The 18,123-nt window shown below is 43.7% G+C and overlaps 1 protein-coding gene across 1 annotated transcript; it reads right to left on the minus strand.

The window, feature by feature from the left end:
* Positions 1–1,948: 1,948 nt before the first annotated feature.
* Positions 1,949–17,778, minus strand: REG4 (regenerating family member 4). The gene is made up of 5 exons (XM_057715320.1): positions 17,712–17,778; positions 11,224–11,321; positions 8,157–8,294; positions 6,518–6,623; positions 1,949–2,016 (listed from the first exon to the last, which is right to left on the minus strand). Exons 1-5 carry the CDS (start codon positions 17,776–17,778, stop codon positions 1,949–1,951), a joined length of 477 nt encoding a protein of 158 aa, XP_057571303.1.
* Between the last annotated feature and the right edge of the window lie 345 nt (positions 17,779–18,123).

Genomic DNA, 18,123 nt, shown 5'->3' on the forward strand with positions numbered 1-18,123 from the left:
GGGCTTAGTTATTGCTACATCACCAAGATTGTTTTAAGTTGGTGATACTTTTCTATTGGAACTCTTTCTAAATATATTTAAAATACTTTTAATATATTTATAGAATGACTGTTAGGTTTTACTTTTTGTTTTGTGTTGTTGTATCTGCTGTTTTTTTACTTTTTGGATTTTTATTTTGTTCATCTCTACTTCTTTGCTATCATGATGCATTATTTTTCCTTTGGAGAGTATAACTGAATTAGGGGAGGTAGGTGAGCCATGGTGTCTTTTATCTCTCATATGTGCCATAATCAGAAAAAAACTGAGAGCCTGTACCACAGAATCTGGCACTTAATCTAATAAGGTTCTTATATGGCTCCTATCAGTCTGGTAATCCTGGTTTATTTACCATTTCCATCATGGAATCTGATACTTTTGTTTGATTCCCTGGCAGTGACTTGTCCCAGAGCCCTCCTGGGAGTTGGTGGTTGCTTTTTGCTAAAGCCAATTATATGTTTTGTAAGAATGACCCTTTTCTGTCTGCCTGTTATCTTATCTGAACTCTCACTATTAAAAATTTATCCTTCGGGTTAATAAGCTATTTAACACTTCAGGGGAGCAATACATTATTTCTGATGTTTTTCTTTGACAACCAAAACAGTGACAAGGTTGTGATGGGAGGAAGGAAGAAGAAAGGAAGGGGGAGGTGGATAGGGCTGTTTCATTTCCCCTTTCTTCTTTCAGCCAGCACTCGGTAGCTAGTTTTAGCCTGCTTAGGTGATAGGAGAGCTTCCTCAGGTTGGGGTATAAGATTTTGTGTTTACTGGTCTTCAGTGCCATGTGGGTGAAGCAAGTGGCCATCCGCACAGCCTGGACTGCATGGTCAAGCCACGTGTCCTTTCCTCTACGGTGGTGTTTCCCGCTAAGAAATGGGCATGGGATCACACCAGAGGCACATTTTCTGTAATTGTTAAGTCCGTATTGTTTGGTCTTACATTGCCAAGTAGACTTCTGACCTAGGGAGGGAAAAAATGATCTCCTCAGTATTGGAGCTACCAACTCATAAGGAATCTCAAACCTCACAAGGCAAAGAGACTTGAGCGAGACCATGTGAGTTGTTAGTAGCAGGAGAGAGAAGAGCACCCAAGGCCAGGTCAGCTCCACAGCACCTGCTGTGACTGTCATCTCCCCTTATAAGCTGCAGAGCTTACAATGAAATAACCTTCCACCCACTCACTCCTGCTTAGAGGTTGGCCAGGCATGTCACCTCCATCTTTTCTCTATCAAACCAGGGCTGCAGCCAGAGAGGAGCTATTCTAAGCAGGTGGGATGCAGAGACTAGAAGGAAGGAAATGAAGAAACACTTGGGTGTGTTTTCTGAGTCTTAATTTACCTTTTCACTCTCATCACTACTGAACTGGAACAGAGCAGACTTCTATATGCACAACCATCTGTTAAGAGATGGCCTTGGAATTTATGGTCCACATCAGCCTAGTAGACTCTGCTGGTAAATGTTCCCCATGGCACATGGAACAATAAGCAGGTGGCCGAGGAGGAGGATGAAGGCAATAGAGAGAGGGCAGAGGGATGCAGAAGCGGAAGAGGGCTAGAGGCTCTTTCTTGAGTTTCTTTCTCCTGTCATCAAACCTTTATACCTGATGGCCAAAGACCTGGCTCTCTCATCAGTGGCGGATGCACACTCATCTGCTGAAGGCAGCTGGAGGTGGGGAGGAGGAAGAAAGAAGAATGCTATGGAAAGGGATTGTGGGGTGGACAGTTAGAGCTAGAAGACGCTGTCATACCAATGTTGATGTCCCTGCCTCTGAGCATAAAAACATTGATGCAGTAAGGGTCTCATCAGTCTTAGCTGCTATATTTACTCTCTGAGATAATGATCAGATAGCCAGCATGGCAGAGAGGGAAGAGGAAAGGGGTTTGAGTAAGGGTTGGCAGGATCTTGATTCTTGTTCTATGGTTGGTACTTGCACAGGAAGTGTTGGCGCTTGTTGCAATCTTCGCTGTTCCAGGTTAAAAAAGCTGTAAGAAAATAAACAGACATTTAAATCCATCTGCTTCTGTATTGAGCTTATTGGTATTATCTGGGTGTTTTGCTTGGACCCATGGATAAGGTATATAATTTTATGTGTCAACTTGGTTAGGATGTGGTGCCCAGTTGTTTGGTCAAATACCAGTCTACATTTTTCTGTGACGGTATATTTCTTTTCAGATGTGATCTGCACTTAAATCAGCAGATTTTGTGTAAAGCGGATTACCCTCCAGCATGTGGTAATCATCCAATCAGTGAAAAGACTGAGGTGCCCGAAAGAGGAAGGAATTGAATTCTGCCTTCAGACTACCCTGAGCCTCAAGATTGCAACATCAACTCACAGGAACGTCCAGCCTGCTGACCTGCTCTGTGGACCTCAGATTTGCCAGCCCCACAATCACATGAGCCAAGTCCTTAAGATAAATCTCTCTCTTCTTCTTTCTCTCTCTCTCTTTCTCCCTCTCCCTTCTCTTTCTTTCATTTCTCTAAAGAATCCTAATAGACATACTAACTTTACTAACAGAAAGAAAAATAATTCAAATGTTACAAACAATTGCAGAAGCTCCACACCAGCACTGCTTTTGAGGGAAGGCAGGGCTTGACATAAGTCAACTGAAAACGAGGGGCTCTTTCATGTTTGAAAAAGGATGCTATAAGGAACAGAGGGTGATCTTTCCTAATGTCCACAGCCGAGGCTCTATGAAGCTTCCGTCTGAAGTTCAAAGAATTGGAAGCTGCTGCAGCCAGCCGTGTCCCATCAGGCCACTCATTTATAAAGAAGGACTGAGAGGAAGCACTTTTGAAGGACTGATGTATTTTTGAGGAACGTTCAATTATTTCCCTTCCAGAAACCAAGCTCCACAGAATCACTTGTTATTCTGGGGTGTCTGCCATAGAGCGACGAAGTTGTTTCTCAGTTGGATGTCTGCCTGCCTCTGACTTGCAGATCTGGTCCTGGCACCAGTACCAGTGTGTTTTGGGTTGATGGGGTGAGAGCCCAGGGAGACAGGGTATGAAGGCACAGCCAGGCAAAGCAGGTGAGGCACACCCCCTCCTCTGCCTGGTTCTCAGGAGGTAGAGAGGATGGGTCCTGCCCACTCCTGCACCCATGCGGCCCAGAACTGGCACCACAGAGTGTAAATGAGATGGAGATTCAAGCATTCTTGGCGCTGTCACCATGCAGGACAAAGAGAACATGGCACGAGGCTTCAAAAACCAAGGGGAACACAGCAAGCTTCCCTGTGGGCACTAACTTAGGGAGGTATCTCTTTTCACTCTCTTCCTCCATTCCTCAACACCAGAGGGGCCCCTCCCAGCCACGAAAGCCATAAGCCAAGCCTGCACCATGAGAAGCACTTGACATATATTACGATGATTGGTACTATTATTTTTTCCCCTTTACAGAGTGGCATCTGAGGCACAGAGAAGTAAGGAATCTGGTCACAGCCATACAGCTGAGTGAAGGAGCCGGACTCCTACCCCAGGCATTCAGAATCTAGAGCCTAGGGTTTTGACCTAAACTACATGGAATACAAAATTTATTTTTAAATTATAGAACCCTAGTTATCATTATTCAATATCTCAAGGTGAGCCAGTAGATAAGTCAGGAAGTACCATGAAATACAATTTTCCAGAGGGTCAGGGTCTTTCTAAATAGAAAAAAGGAACAAGGCCAGGTACACAGATAGGATGCGAATGTGAGTCTTAAAGAAATAATTTAGCCCCTGAGTTGGTCAGGTAGATCTGTTATAGAAATATAAAGTGACACTGACGGGGCTGAGGGGATGTCCTTTTAAATTCTATCTTCACCTGTTTCTAATCCTTGCTTCATTCTTTGTGCTTTTCTGCCTTGAGAGCCTGTATTCTGAGAGCAGAGAGCTGGGCTGAGTGAATGGGAAGGGAAGTGTCCAATGGCCTGGTGTTCTCAGGTAGATGTCCGGCTTCTGGTTCCCACACAGGAAACTTTGTTGTCGGGAAATTTGCTGATGTGAACACAGACTGACAGGGGACAGATTTTTGTTTGAGAACTCTGTCCAATTGAAACCTTAGAATCATGAGAAGGACTTTGGGAGCCATCTGGTCCATCGCTTCCCTGAAGCTTGCTCCGGCATCCAGGACTAGATTCTGATGTTGTCGGTCTGAAGCAACCCCTTGGAATTCATATTTTTAAAATGTTCCTCAGTTGACTCTCATGTGCCATGGGCCTCTTTTAATGCTGCAACTACAATAACAACCACAATGTCTACTTTTGCTTGGTAAACTCTAGTGATGGGTTTCTCACTACTTCCTGGGGTAGCCCATTATGTTTTTGGACAGAGCTGATTGTTCAAAATATTCTTCCTTGGATAGAAATCCACATTTTGATAGCTTCTGCCTATTGGTCTTGGTGCGTTCCTTCCATTTGAGATGACTTATTCCTTTAACAGCAGCAGCTGTAGTCTCTGTGAGACTGTAGAAGGTCCTTCCTTGGTCTGTGATATGACCCACTTACCTCTGAGGGTTTGCCTAGAGCTTGCCTCAGAGTTTGTCTCCACCTGTCCATCACTCATCCTTTGCTGTCAGAAAGTTTTCTCACCCTTTTGTGCATATAACCTTTATTCTTCAGACAACAGTAAACACCGTTCCACATCCCTTTCCACCTGAGCCCCAGTACCTGAGTCCTTAGTCGGGCCCTGTCCCAGATCCACCCCCTGGCTAGTGAGGGAGTCCTGGTGACACTATGATGGCCTTTTCAACCCACTGGGATGTTCTCTTTCACATCAAGCATGCTTTTCATCTTTGACATTCTGTTTTCTTTTCATATCACTTATTAGCTGTTGTTCTCATATAGGGGTGATTTTGTCCCCCTAGGGAACATTTAGCAAAGTCTGAAGACATTTTTGGTTGTAACAACCTGTGTGTGTGTGGATGCTACTGACATCTGCTGGTTAGTGACTAGGGTATGCTAAACCTACAATGCACAGCTCAGCCCCCACAACAAAGTGTTACCCACCCCCAAAGGTCATTTGTACCAAGGCTGAAAACCCTAACTTATTAGCATAGAAGTAATATTCCATTGTCTATATGTGCCACATCTTCTTTATCCATTCATCTGTCAATGGACATTTAGGTTGCTTCCATGTCCTCACTATTGTAAATAGTGCTGCAATGAACACTGTGGTACATGTATCTTTTTGAATTATGGTTTTCTCAGGGTATATGCCCAGTAGTGGGATTGCTGGGTCATATGGTAGTTCTATTTTTAGTTTTCTAAGGAATATCCTTGCTGTTTTCCATAGTGGCCGTATCAATTTACATTCCCACCTACAGCATAGGAGGGTTCCCTTTTCTCCATACCCTCTCCAGCATTTATTGTTTATAGATTTTTTTTTATCATGGCCATTCTGACATACTATGGAATATTACTCAGCCATAAAAAGGAATAAAATTGGGTCCTTTGTAGAGATGTGAATGGACCTAGAGTGTGTCACAAAGAGTGAAGAAAGTCAGAAAGAGAAAAACAAATATCGTATATTAACGCATATATGTAGAATCTAGAAGAATGGTATAGATGAACCTATTTTCAGGGCAGGAATAGAGACGCAGATGTAGAGAACAGAAGGGTGGACACAGAGGAGGGAGGGGAGGGTGTGATGAATTAGGAGATTCGGGTCAACATATATACACTACCATATATAAAATAGACAGCTAGTGGGAACCTGCTATATAGCACAGGGAGATCAGCTCAGTGCTCTGTGATGACCTAGATGGTGGTATGGAGGGAATGGAAGGGAAGTCCAATAGGGAGGGGACATATGTATACATATCGCTGATTCACTTCATTGTACAGCAGAAACTAACACAATATTGTAAAGCAATTATACTTCAATTAAAAAAAAAAGCAAAGAATGAAGGCAGGCAAGAGAAATGAGGAGGCTGAAGTGATTGCGTACAGCCTGCAGCTGAGGTTCTGGGCACTGAATTCTGGGACGAAACTCAGAGAAACAAACAAGGAAGGAACCCAGGCAAAGGCTAGGTTTCCAGGGCTCATGGGGGATGCCAGAAAGGAGTCACACATATTTGCTCCCTGTAGTCTGGGTTCCCTCAAATGTGGCATATTTCTCCCTCATAGTATATAACAGAATTTTAAGATAAACATATTTAAGAAAAAGAATGAATGTAATTACTTTGCTGTACAGCGCTAATGAACACAACATTGTAAATCAACTATACTTCAATTAAAAAAGGAGTTATTAACAAATCAAAGAAGAAAGAAAAAAAGTGAGTGGATTTAAAGAAAATATTGATCACCGAACAGCTGGTACATTGATATGGCAAAGATTGTAAAATGGTCACAAGTGGTCCTTAAATAATATCTGTGACAAGACCATTGTCCTGTAGAAAAAAAGAGTTGCTGATGTGAAATGGAGAAAAGAGGAATCAATGTCCATCTTTGTTCTCAGTAGGAAAGGGAAGGAGCTGTGATTCAGGAAGAGATGCAGCAGAACTTACCGTCTTTGGCGTTCATCTCAGCACAGTACTTGTTCTTACCCACAGACCTGCCAGACATGGTTCTGTAAATATACACAGACCCATCGCTCCACTGCCACTGGTGCCTCTGCAAATGACAGAAGATGGGAGACACATACACCTCAGCCTGCCCACGTGCGTACAGCCCAGGCGGTCCCCTCAGGCCCCTTTAAAACATGGTTCTCATTGCAAAAATTGGGGAAGCACAGAAACGTGTAAAGAAAGGAAAATAGTAAAATCGCTCCACTTAACCTCTAGGAGGAAAACATTACTAATATTTTACCATATTTACTTTTGGTGTAACCATTTTTATCTATCACAATATTTTTCTGTGCTGAAAAATGTGATGGCCTTTAAAATATATATTCAATTTTGTAGTATCTTGTTTTCCAAACATTTTTTAATGGTAAGAAGATACCATAATTTACCTTACTAATTCTCCTATTGATTGATGTTTATGTTGTTTGCAATTTACAATTATTGCAAAGAATACTGCTGTGAACAACTTTATTTGTAAAGCTATTTCTCTACTTAAAATTATCATTTAAAGCTAGAATCCCAGAAGTAGAATTAATGGCCAAAGGGCATGAATATTTTGAGGATACTGATATGCATTGCCAAACTGCTTTCCAAAAACAGTTCAGTTGTAGGAATTTACACCCTCATTTACTGGGAAGTTGCTCCTTATCCTTAAAAGTATTATTCATCAAGACAAAGCAAAAGTCTAGTAATCTGATAAGTCAAATCATATTGTTATTCTAATTTACATTTCTTTGATAACTAGAGACATTGCACAATTTACTAAATTATTAGCCTCAGTCATGAAGGTAAAAAAAATTAAATTACAAAAAAATCTGGTAGAAATAGACGTAAATATTTATCCTATCTCTGAATGAGAGAGCTCTGATGGATAGCAATATAAATACATGAACATGTAAAATTAATTGTGTAAAATATTTGCAGCATCTATGGCAAAGTTTATCAAGAAACAGAAAGTCTGGGGTATTTCTCCTTGTATTCTTTGTGTTTTGGGGGTGAACATACAAGCCCCACAAAGAATCTGTAAACTGCAGATTCCACACAGAGACCTCAGCAACCTCACATGTCATTTCTTACAATGAGGTACTGAGGGGGGTAAAATGAGGGACCACCGAAGAAAGTTAAGGATAACAAAAACATGATAGCATCTAGCAAAAAGCTTAGCTGAAAGTTTTCAACTTTCACTCAAGACCTAATGGGGATTTAATTAGGTTGGGTCTCGTAAAAGGTCTGTGTGTGTGTGTGTGTGTTTGTGTGTGTGTGTGCGCGCACATGTGTGTGTGTGTGTGTGTGTTCATTTGCATGTGTATACACCCACTTACACAAACTTTTTTTTAAAGGCTCTGAAGAGCTGCTAATTTTGCGTTCAAAGATTTGGGACGACTTTCATTAGATAGGTCTGTAAGTGGAGGAAATTGTTTCCTCCCTAACCTTGAAGGCTTGGCCTCTGTCAGTTGGAGGCAGGTGACTGAAGAAGATTTGTTGTGTGTGCCCATGTCAGTAGGCCTGGGGCCGTTTCCCAGAGAGAGGCTATCTCTCTGGCTTTCCCAAGGGGACATTTGTGGGCCAAGTCTGAGCTTACCTTCTGTGGGTCATGCAGGCCAATCCAAACAGGCTTGTTTTTTTGATAGCCACCTATGTACTTCGCTATGGTGTTGGCTTCCTTTGAATTCAGAATAGATGTCAGGTGGGTTCCATTTCCATATGACTGACACTCGAGCTGAGGGCAAGGAGGAGACGTGAGGTTTAAAAGCACAGCCCACAACCTAAATGGTAAGAAGGTATCGTAATTTACCTTACTAATTCTACTGATTGAATTGATGATGAGTGCATAGGGAAGATGTGGTGCAAGTACACAATGGAACATTACTCAGCCATTAAAAAAATGAGATAGTGCCATTTGCAGCAATGTGGAGGGACCTAGAGATTATCATAGTAAGTGAAGTAACTCAGAGAAAGACAAATATCATATGATATCACTTGTATGTGGAATCTAAAAAAAAAAAAATGATACAAATGAACTTATTTACAAAACAGAAATACACTCCAAACTTATGGTTACCAAAGGGGAAAGGGGGTGGGAGAGGCATAAATTAGGAGGTTGGTATTAAAATGTACGCACTACTATATATAAAACAGATAAGCAACAAGGATCTAATGTACAGCACAGGGAACTATACTCAATATCTTGTAATAACCTATAAGGGAAAAGAATCTAAAAAAGAATATATATAACATATATATATATATTTGTGTAACTGAATCACTTTGCTGTACACCTGAAACTAATACAACATTATAAATCAACTATATTTCAATAAACATTAGAAAGAAAAAGAAAAGAAAAGCACAGTGCCCACCTAAGAACCCTAGAGCACCAAGCAGCATGGACTCACACAGCCCCCACCTCCTCTTGGGATCTAAACCCCCAGAAGACTTCCTATCACCATGGGAGAAAACATGACTGTCACAGGTGTCAGGCCTCAGAGGAGGAGGCAGCTCAAAGCCTGGGCACAAGTTTCAGGGTCAGCGGAAGTGCCTGGGGTCCTGGTCTCACCTCTCATTAGTGTATGTGACCTTGACAAGTCACTTCACCTCTCTTTCTTATCTGTAAAAGGGAGGAAATAATTATGGCTACACAAGGGAGTTGTTACGAGGATAGAATTGTTATAATTATGCTATTATAATACTGCATTTCAACAAATCTAAGACACCACTGATTGTAAAATGTGATGTTCTCTAACTAGAAACTTACCGCCCAATTAATCATTTTATAGATAGACAGAGATATATACTTTATGCTCTTTGGGGGTTGTGTTACAGCATCTGCCTACATAATGAAACTTAATTTGATAAAAACATGGTTTTGGCTGTGGTTGCTACTCTAATGCTTGCCTTTGGACTTGCTCAGGATTAGATGTGGTTACTGTTGTTTAATGATAATTTAGTCCTCACGCTAAGTGCCAACCACTTTACAGTACCAAAATGTTTTTTTACCCATAACTTCATTTGACTTTCAAGTTTGTGAGGCATGGAAGCTGGATTACCAGTCAACATGCAGTGAGTGAATCAGTCACAAGAGGTTCCTGGGACACAAGAAACAGGCTCTGTCTGTTTGGTATTTTCCTTCCCTGTCAGTTCGCACGGCTAGAACTCAGAGCTCTGTCTCTTCAGCCCGAGATCAGGTCTACCTGCCGTTTTCACTGCCCCCTCTGTCGCCTCCAGGAGTCCTGTGAACTAAGATACTAGCCAGGAATGAAGGAGCACAGCGGCTGTGGTGTCAGTTTCTCTGGTCCTTCCCCACACCTTCTCTGCACTCTGGTTCAGGAGTGGTTACCTCTGCTAAGGCTCGGTATCAATCTTATGGATGGTTTCTGCCTTGAAAACCTGAATTGAGTATCCACTGTGTGCCACAGGCCTTTTGCAATTTCTTTTAATGAATCTTCCCAACAACCTCATGGGATAAAACTGTTATCCTCATTTCACAGAAGAAAACTGGTAAAGCAAGGTATAGCTGTAACTAATGCCTGGCAGAGTGTGATTTAAACTCGGGTCTATATTATTCCAAAGCCCCCAAGATATCTTCCTGTTTGTTTTGGTAGAATTAGTGTTGGACTTTCTAGGAACAGGCAGTACAAACATCTGTCCAGGATTTCGTCAAGTTGCTTCCCAAAAACTGAGAAGTCCACTGCTCTCCATGAGCTCTTTTTTCTTTCAATGGACAGAATCTGGGAAGCCCTTTCTGTGCTTAGGTTTTTTTTTTTTTTTTTTTTTGGTATCATTCACATCAGCTTAGGAAAGCGTTGCACTGGGGCCAACTTCCCTGGGTTTTCCCTGCTGGTTATTCTTGGTGTAATTTTGAGAAAGTCACTGCATTGCAAGTTTCTGCTTAAAGGTCACAATCTTGCATCAGTTCTGCACTTTTTAAGGCCAGAAAAGACTTTTGCATCCTCAGTAGCTACCACGTGATAGGTGCATCCTCGTTGCTGAGTTATTGATTTATGGGGATTCTGACGCCATTCTGGGCCCAGATCACACCACATTTCCCCATGTAGCTCCCTGCTCCGTCACTTCAGTTCAACAACCACAATTCAGAGACACAGCAGCACTGACTCCCCACACTCTAAGGTAGTTTATTCTAACTGGCTATGTGGGTATCTCTTAGAAAAGCATCAGTGAAATACAGCCAATACATTTGTTGGGTTGTGGGGACAGTGAGGCCTTGCATTTGTTTGGAATGCTTTGCTCTCTGTCAGGTGGCTCTGAGGCTGTCTGTACATGGCTCTCTTGCTAGTAAATCTTGTACAGCAATTCAGTTGTTCTTTCTGAAAGTTCCTCATCTCATCCTCTTTGGATCTATGTATTTCTGTCTTTCTCCCTGACAGCGAATTCCTTGAGGGCAGGATGTTTCTTGTTCATCCTCATGTCTTTGCAGCCCATCTAGGGTCTGGGCCTATTAACACCTGCTCCATCAATGTTAACAAAATTAAAGGGGTTGAGCACATAACCCTCTTGTCTCCATTTCACCAGCCAGGTGACTTCTCAGAATGCTAAGGAAGGACCCTTGGCTCTGGGTTGAATGATACCTGGAGCTCGGGGTAGCCCCTTGCTTTAGAGAAGCCTCTCCAAGCATGGGCCAGATTTCTTACCTCAGCATCAGTCCAGTTTCTCAGCTTCCGGAAGTATCCATAGCAATAGGACCTGTGATAAAACCATCCAGCAGCACAGCTAGGTCTCAGGATGACAGCTACACAAAACAAAAGGCAATGACAAGTTATGATGGCAAAAACAACCAATTCCCACATTTGAGCCAGTTTAAGACCTGGCACCCCTTGAATGAAGGGGAGGCTGAGTGCCCTGGAGGAAAGATCCCTCTATGCTACCAAATCTTTACAGTGTTCATCTTTTCCCTAGCCTTCTCCAAAGGGGACTGTGGTCTTTTACCAGAGTAACTGTGCATTGGGGAAAAGGAGATAATCAGATCTTTGAGAATTATTGGACACTGGCTCTGAACTGACATTAATTCCAGGAGACCCCAAACATTCTTGCAGTCTGGTAGTCAGAGTGGGGGTTTATGGAGGTCAGGTGATCAATGATGTTTTAGTTCAGGACTATGTCACAGGGGACCCAGTGGGCCCCCAAGCCCATCCTGTGGTTATTTCCCCAGTTATTGCATACCTAATTGGAATAGACAACCTCAGCAATGGCAGAATCCCCACGCTGGTAGCAGGATCTGAAAGCTATAATTCAAGATCTCACAAGAGTGGATGAGGGGCATAAATTGATGGTTTTAGGCATTACAAGGAGGGAGTGGGGTTTTCTTGGCTAAGGGGACACAGGACAGGTTAGATGTCAACTTGGCTGGAACTTGAGAATGGGGGGCTGTAAGTCAGTAACAAGGGGAGAGGGACATTTTAGGCAAAGGGGGTAGGTGAGCCGAGGAATGGTGGCAGGACGAGTAAGCACCTAAGTTTGCCTTAAGTGTAGGGCATCTGTCAGGCAAGCACTGTAGAAAAGAGGCAAGCGTCAGGGTCCAGAAGCCAGGGCAGCAGCAATTCAGAGAGGCACAAGCTCTTTGGGCTAATGGATTGGTGAATGCACCACGTCACCGAGACTGAGGTTTATGAAGAAGGGTAGACGGCTGGAAATGCAGAAGCCCAGATGAAGAAGGGGATGCCAAGCGAGCAAGTTTGCACTTTGTGCCAGTGTGGCTGCACTCCAATGCTGTAGGTGGGTGCAGGGGTCTTTCCATCCCCAGTGCATGTCCACAGACTTCTGCTGTCACCTAGCACTTCCCCTCTCCCCACTCGGATGACACTGTTGTCACTTGCCCCACTCTTCTGTGCTACTTCATTCCTTGCCTATAAATCTCCAGGGACTTCCTGTTGCTTTCCAATAAGCTCTCCACTCAATGTAGCATTTAAGGGCGTTCACAACCTGGTCTTGGGGCCCTGTAGAGACGCAGCTTCCTGTGCTGCAGCCCCAGAGCCACCTTGGAACACAGTGCTCCTTGTCAACATAGATCCTTCACTTGTGCTATGCTTTGTACCCGTAAACGATGGACAATGACTAAGCTAGATGAGGCCCAGCAGGAAAGGTTTCAGCTTTTCTTTTGCCCCTTTCCTGTTTGCCCATTTCTGTTCTCCTTTACCTTAAAAGAATCTAATTATAGGAATAAGATCACTGGGCAATTTAACCTAACTCCTGACTTACGCCCTTCTGAATGCTCATCGTGCCCTGTTTAACCTGCTGATTCTTTTCCTAGATAAAAAGAAGGAAAAATGAAGAATGAAGTAGCTAAAAAATGACTAGCTGTCTATCCCCAACAGCCCCATTAGCACACCTGCAGGTACATGATGCAGGCAAGATCAACTCTGAAGAGTCAGCCAGTCTGCACGCAATGGGGAGTGATGCAGAACCCAACCTCACGCGTCGATGATTCCCTGAGATTCTTCCCCCCTTTCCCCTTTAAAAACTGTCACGGCTGATCACAATCTTCAGACTTGGTCTCTGGACACAAGTCCACCTTCTCCCTAGATTGCTGGCTTTTCTGATTAAAGCATCTTTCCTTTCTACTGACACTTGCCTCTTGAATTATTGGCTTTTGAGCAAAAGCAACCTAACCTCAGTTCAGTAACAAAGGGGTACCTAAAATATACCAGGAACAAGCAACATAGAAACTCATGGGCTTAAATACCTCACCTTCTAATACCTTTAGAAATACAAGCATCATTCGATGCTAAATAAAAAGAACGCCTTTGTGCCACTGTTGCTGCTTCTGCTACCACTATCACCAGCTTCCGTGTACAAAGTCTTTCTTGTTACCAGGCACTATGCTAAGCGGTTTCTATATATTTATCTTAACTTAGCGAGGTGAGGAAAGAGGCTAAAGTGGTCCCCTCTCCAAGGTCACACAGTGAGGTGGAAAAGCCACTTTTCAGATTCAGTTCTATGACTTCCAAATCCATGCTCCTGTCACCAAACCTCTCAACCTTGGGTTTTATAAATATGGAAAACGAAGAAACTGGAAATTTAGCAACAGAAATCATTAGAGGGTTGAGATGCATTGGTTTTTTTATCAGGAGGAGAGAAAGTAAAGGAGACCCTTGGCTCTTAAAGTAAAAGTTGATCTTCTTAGGGAGGAAGCTGACTGTTCATTATCATTCCAAATGAAAAGGCTTGAATTTTGGTAAGGGAGAGCCTGGAGAGGCATTAGGAAGCATGCCTCCAAATTTAACACTAGTGAGAAGATCCTGAAAGAGGTGATAAAGAAGAGCCCAAGTCTCTGACTCTAGTTTGAGGATAAATGCCCCTTGCAACACACCAGATGCTCCTAGTTCAGTTCTCTCTGATTTCTTTTGTGAACACTGAAGTGACTCTGCTTAGCATTCTGTGGGCTAAATGTTAGCACAGATTCTCCACCTGCAGGGGCTTTACTTTCTCTGAATCCAGGTAGTGAGAGCAGAGCTCCCAGGGGCACACTGGAGGACCTGGAGGGGCTCAGGGCAAAGAAAACCTAATATGTTTGAGGCAAGACCAGCAATACTCTTTCTCCTTTCTCTGTCTCTGTGTCTCTGTTTTTTGAGTGTCTTTCTCTGTTCCTGCCCATATCTCTCTGTTCAACTCCATCTGTGCATCTCGTGTCTTGCTGACTCTCTCCATGTATTTCTCTATTTCTCTCTAGTTGTCTTGCCACTCACCCTGGTGTCTCTGTCTCTTGCTACCTTTCTCTTTCTGTTGGTCTCTGTGACTTTTTGAGGCTCTCTGTGTCTGTGACTGTCTGTCTATCTCTCTGTCTCATTCTTCCCTCTCCTTCCTCACCTCTCCCCCACAACCCCCGCCCCTCACCGCACAGTATTACAGCAGTGGCCCCAGCTCCCTGATGGAGACATGTGAGCTCCTGCAAATGCAACGGTGCTGCTCTGTTGGGGCTGCCGCACTGCCTTCCACCACCTCGCATTTTTATGGAGGATTTATTATGTACCAGGAACTGTGTCGGGCAGTTTACACATATTTGAGTCACCCCCATAATAACCTTGTGACGTAGGTATTGTCACTTATCCCCAATTCCAGACAAGAAAACAAAGGCAGAGAGTTGTCACATCCTCGGGTCCCACAGCAAATAAGTGATAGAGACGGGATTTGACCCGAGACCCTTTGACTCCACGCAGAGGCCCTCAGTCAACACTGGGCTCGATTTATTTGTGTAAAAACCCATATGGGCCAGGTACACCCATTCAGATTGCCTTGTTTAACTGCTAGAGTTTTCCTGAGTGATAGGCATGTATATCCCCACTGTACAGAGAAGCAAACCTCCTCAGAGGTGAAGTAACCTGCTGAGGACACTCAGGTGGGGATTGGGGTGGGAGCTGGGGGAGGAGCCAATGTTTGCCCTGGTGGGGAAGTTAGAAACATAGTCCTGGTCAGGCCTCAGAGACAGAAACAGGCCTCTGACCGACCTGTGACCCTGCCTGGACTGGGCGCCTCCTTGCACACCTAACAATTGCTCCTAGCCAGTCAAATGGCGCTTACGATCAGAAGGAGTAGGTCTTGGAATTTCTTGAGCCCTGCGGACCTGGCCAGTCCCCTGGGGTCTGGAGAATCTTGTGACTCACATGGTGCCAACGGCATTATTAAAGTAAATCCAGAGCTGCATTTTTATATGCAAACTGATGATATCACTTTGTGGCCTGGAATTATAAGCAGGAGGCCCCAGAACTCCAATCTGAAATCTCACCTGTGGAGTGGATGCACTGGCCAGGACCCTTCCCAATTGGGGCTCCAGATTGCCTTCACTCGGGACTTCCCAGCGATGCTTGGGTCTGGATGTAGGTGCTTCCCCATTCGGTGATGTATGAAACTCTGTCTTTACTATTCTTTCTTAGTGAATTCTTTTCTTAATTAGTATACTGTAATCTTTGTTAATTCAATAAACTCCCTCTAAATTCTTGTTTAACTGAGTGTAGAGTAGTTATTTTGCCAGAGAATCCTAAGAGCCTTGAAACCAAAGGTAAGGCTTTCGGCAAAACACCCCCAGAAGCCCTAGAACCTTGATCTTATCTCTTGTGGTCCTAGAGCTCCTCATTCCTATACATGCAGTGTTGAGAGGTTTTGGCTCCTAGCACCTTGCTGGGACTACTAATAGTCTTTTCACTCTACCGCCTACTAGAGGTATGGCCTTGGGAATATTATTTAATTTCTTTGAGTTGTAGTTTTCTTGTTTATACACTGAATCATAGGGTTCTTGGGAGGATTAAATGGGATAATACACGTGCAGTGATTACCATCATCAGTATGTAGTAATTGTTCAATAAATAGTAGCTACTTAATAAATTGTAGCAATCAAAATAATCATATTATCATTATAACCCATGTAATATTTTTTGAAAATAGTAACTGGGTAGAGTTAGGTTTTTATTGCCCGCAGATCATATTTCTCTTTGTCTCCCTATGCATTGAATCAATGTCATGCATCCATTCAGGTGAAGAAGAGTTTCAGGCCAGGGCCAGCAAGTCACTGTTGAGGCTATAGGGGAAATAATTTTGACCACCAGGTCTTGTTGAAAGAGCAAATTAATTCCTAAGTTCCCCACACTTCCCTTAAGTGCAAGATTAGACTTTTCCCAGAAGCCATCGTGCAAAGAACGTATAGGATGTGTCATAAGAGAGGTTCCCCCAAGATAGCAGGAGTAAGGGGAAAGTCTTTCTAGAGCTTGGAAAAAGATCTGTGACAGCAATGGGAGGACTAGTGGTGAGTGTTCTGGCTCCACCTCCTCCAGGGGAGAGAAACCAGAGAGGTTTGGTGAAATCCTGGAGTGGGATGGCTTGTTTCTCACTTCCCAACACACAGCTTGGGCAAATTTCAAGCCCCGTCAGGGAAGCCAGACCAGAGCAACAGGGCACTAATTACCTGGGCAGTTGGTTAGAAATGGCTGTGGAAGGTGACCCACTGGAGGGGCTTGAGGGCAGCCTCTCCTAGTCTTTCACCCTCTAGCATTTTCTAGAGAAGGTGGCTGAGTTTCCCAGGTCCTGAGCGGCCGCAGGTGGTTGAGGGAGCTGCTAGCTAGATCACAGACTTCAGCCACAAGCACAAACATGATGCCCAAAGAACCCTGCTTCTCTTTGTATTTCCTTCCAATCGATCTTCCCTCTGGCTTAGGTATCCCCGGTGGGAGAAGTGCTGGGTCGTATACAGCCCTGGACCCTCTCAAGAGGCCTCTCCTCAACAGAAGTGCTGCTCAGGTGAGGTTTCTTCACTCACGCTATCATGTACACCAACAGCAAGGCCACTGCAGACGGTGAAAATAGCCAGGACACTTAGCTCATGCATGCAGTTTTCTTTCCCTGCTTTCTCCACTGGTAGATTCTAGGGTGTGGCTTTCCACTTTGTAGACATGTTATTTTATACTTGATGCCGGGCTTATGTGTGTGTTGGAGCCATCTTTCCAACTAGGCTGTGTGTCCTTTGCAAACTGGAACTCCCCGATACATTCAAATAGGAAAACAATGCACAAGACACGGGGTAGTGTGGAGCCCTATGGCAAGGACACAGAACGGAAGAAGTCCCTGGACTGAATCCAATAGCAGCTGTCAGCAAGGGATTTCTTGACCTTGGCCGAACAGCCCCCAACTCCTTACTAGGTAAAATATCCTACACCTAGCCACCTGACCAATCACCTAATGACACCCTTTGCCTTATGGTGCACTGACCAATCGATTAATGTCATTTTCCTAGCAGGAATTTTCTTTGTCTTGGGGTCATAAAACCTGGCTGCAAGCCCACGAGAGGGTCGACTCTCCCTGGTCTGCCAGGAAGTCAGCCCGCTGATTTTTCAGCGCCTTCCCACCCTCTCTGTTCCTTGTTTTCAATAAACCTACTCTTTCCTACACTGCTTTGTGTCTGGAAATTCTTTTCCAGCCCACACTCGAGCCCCAACGGGTAGTTCTAATTCTAGTTATCACTTCCTGACTGCTAGGTGTCAGGTGCTTTATGTCCATGACCTCCACCCTTCACAATAAATTTGCAAAATCATTATTATAACCTATATTTGATTGATGATGGTTAACTATGCTCACAACCATGCAAGATTAGAACATTGGCTGTGGGCTCATTTCCAGCTGAGTGACTGATACTCACCACCCAGGACTTCAGTGCTGGCTGCACAGCTCATCAGTAGAAGCAGCCACATGCTTTTTGGAGCCATCTTCCTCTTCCCCTAGGGACAGAAGTGCTTCAGGAAGCAAGGATCTCAGAGTCCTTTCAGTTTTTCCCTGCTGCTCCTGGATTCACCTAGATCTGAAATTTGAACACATTTGCACTAGTGAGGTGGACCCAGGAATTTAGAGGTTAAATCATGAATGAAGGAAAATAATATTTTTCTGGCTAAAGGGAAATTGAAAAGATACATGCACCCCAGTGTTCATAGTAGCACTATTTACAGTAACCAAGACATGGAAGCAACCTAAATGTCCATCGACAGATGAATGCATAAAGAAGATGTAGTGTACACACACACACACACACACACATATGCACAATAGAATACTAC

This window comes from Hippopotamus amphibius, chromosome 1, assembly GCF_030028045.1.
Source record: "Hippopotamus amphibius kiboko isolate mHipAmp2 chromosome 1, mHipAmp2.hap2, whole genome shotgun sequence".
Classification (NCBI taxonomy): domain Eukaryota; kingdom Metazoa; phylum Chordata; class Mammalia; order Artiodactyla; family Hippopotamidae; genus Hippopotamus; species Hippopotamus amphibius.

Coding starts and splice junctions, on each gene's coding strand:
- REG4 (XM_057715320.1), bottom strand. CDS start 17,778: ATGGCTCCAAAAAGCATGTGGCTGCTTCTACTGATGAGCTGTGCAGCC. Junction 11,322..17,711: donor CAGCACTGAAGTCCTGGGTG/GTGAGTATCAGT, acceptor TGTTTTGTGTAG/CTGTCATCCTGAGACCTAGC. Junction 8,295..11,223: donor GAAACTGGACTGATGCTGAG/GTAAGAAATCTG, acceptor CCTTGCCCTCAG/CTCGAGTGTCAGTCATATGG.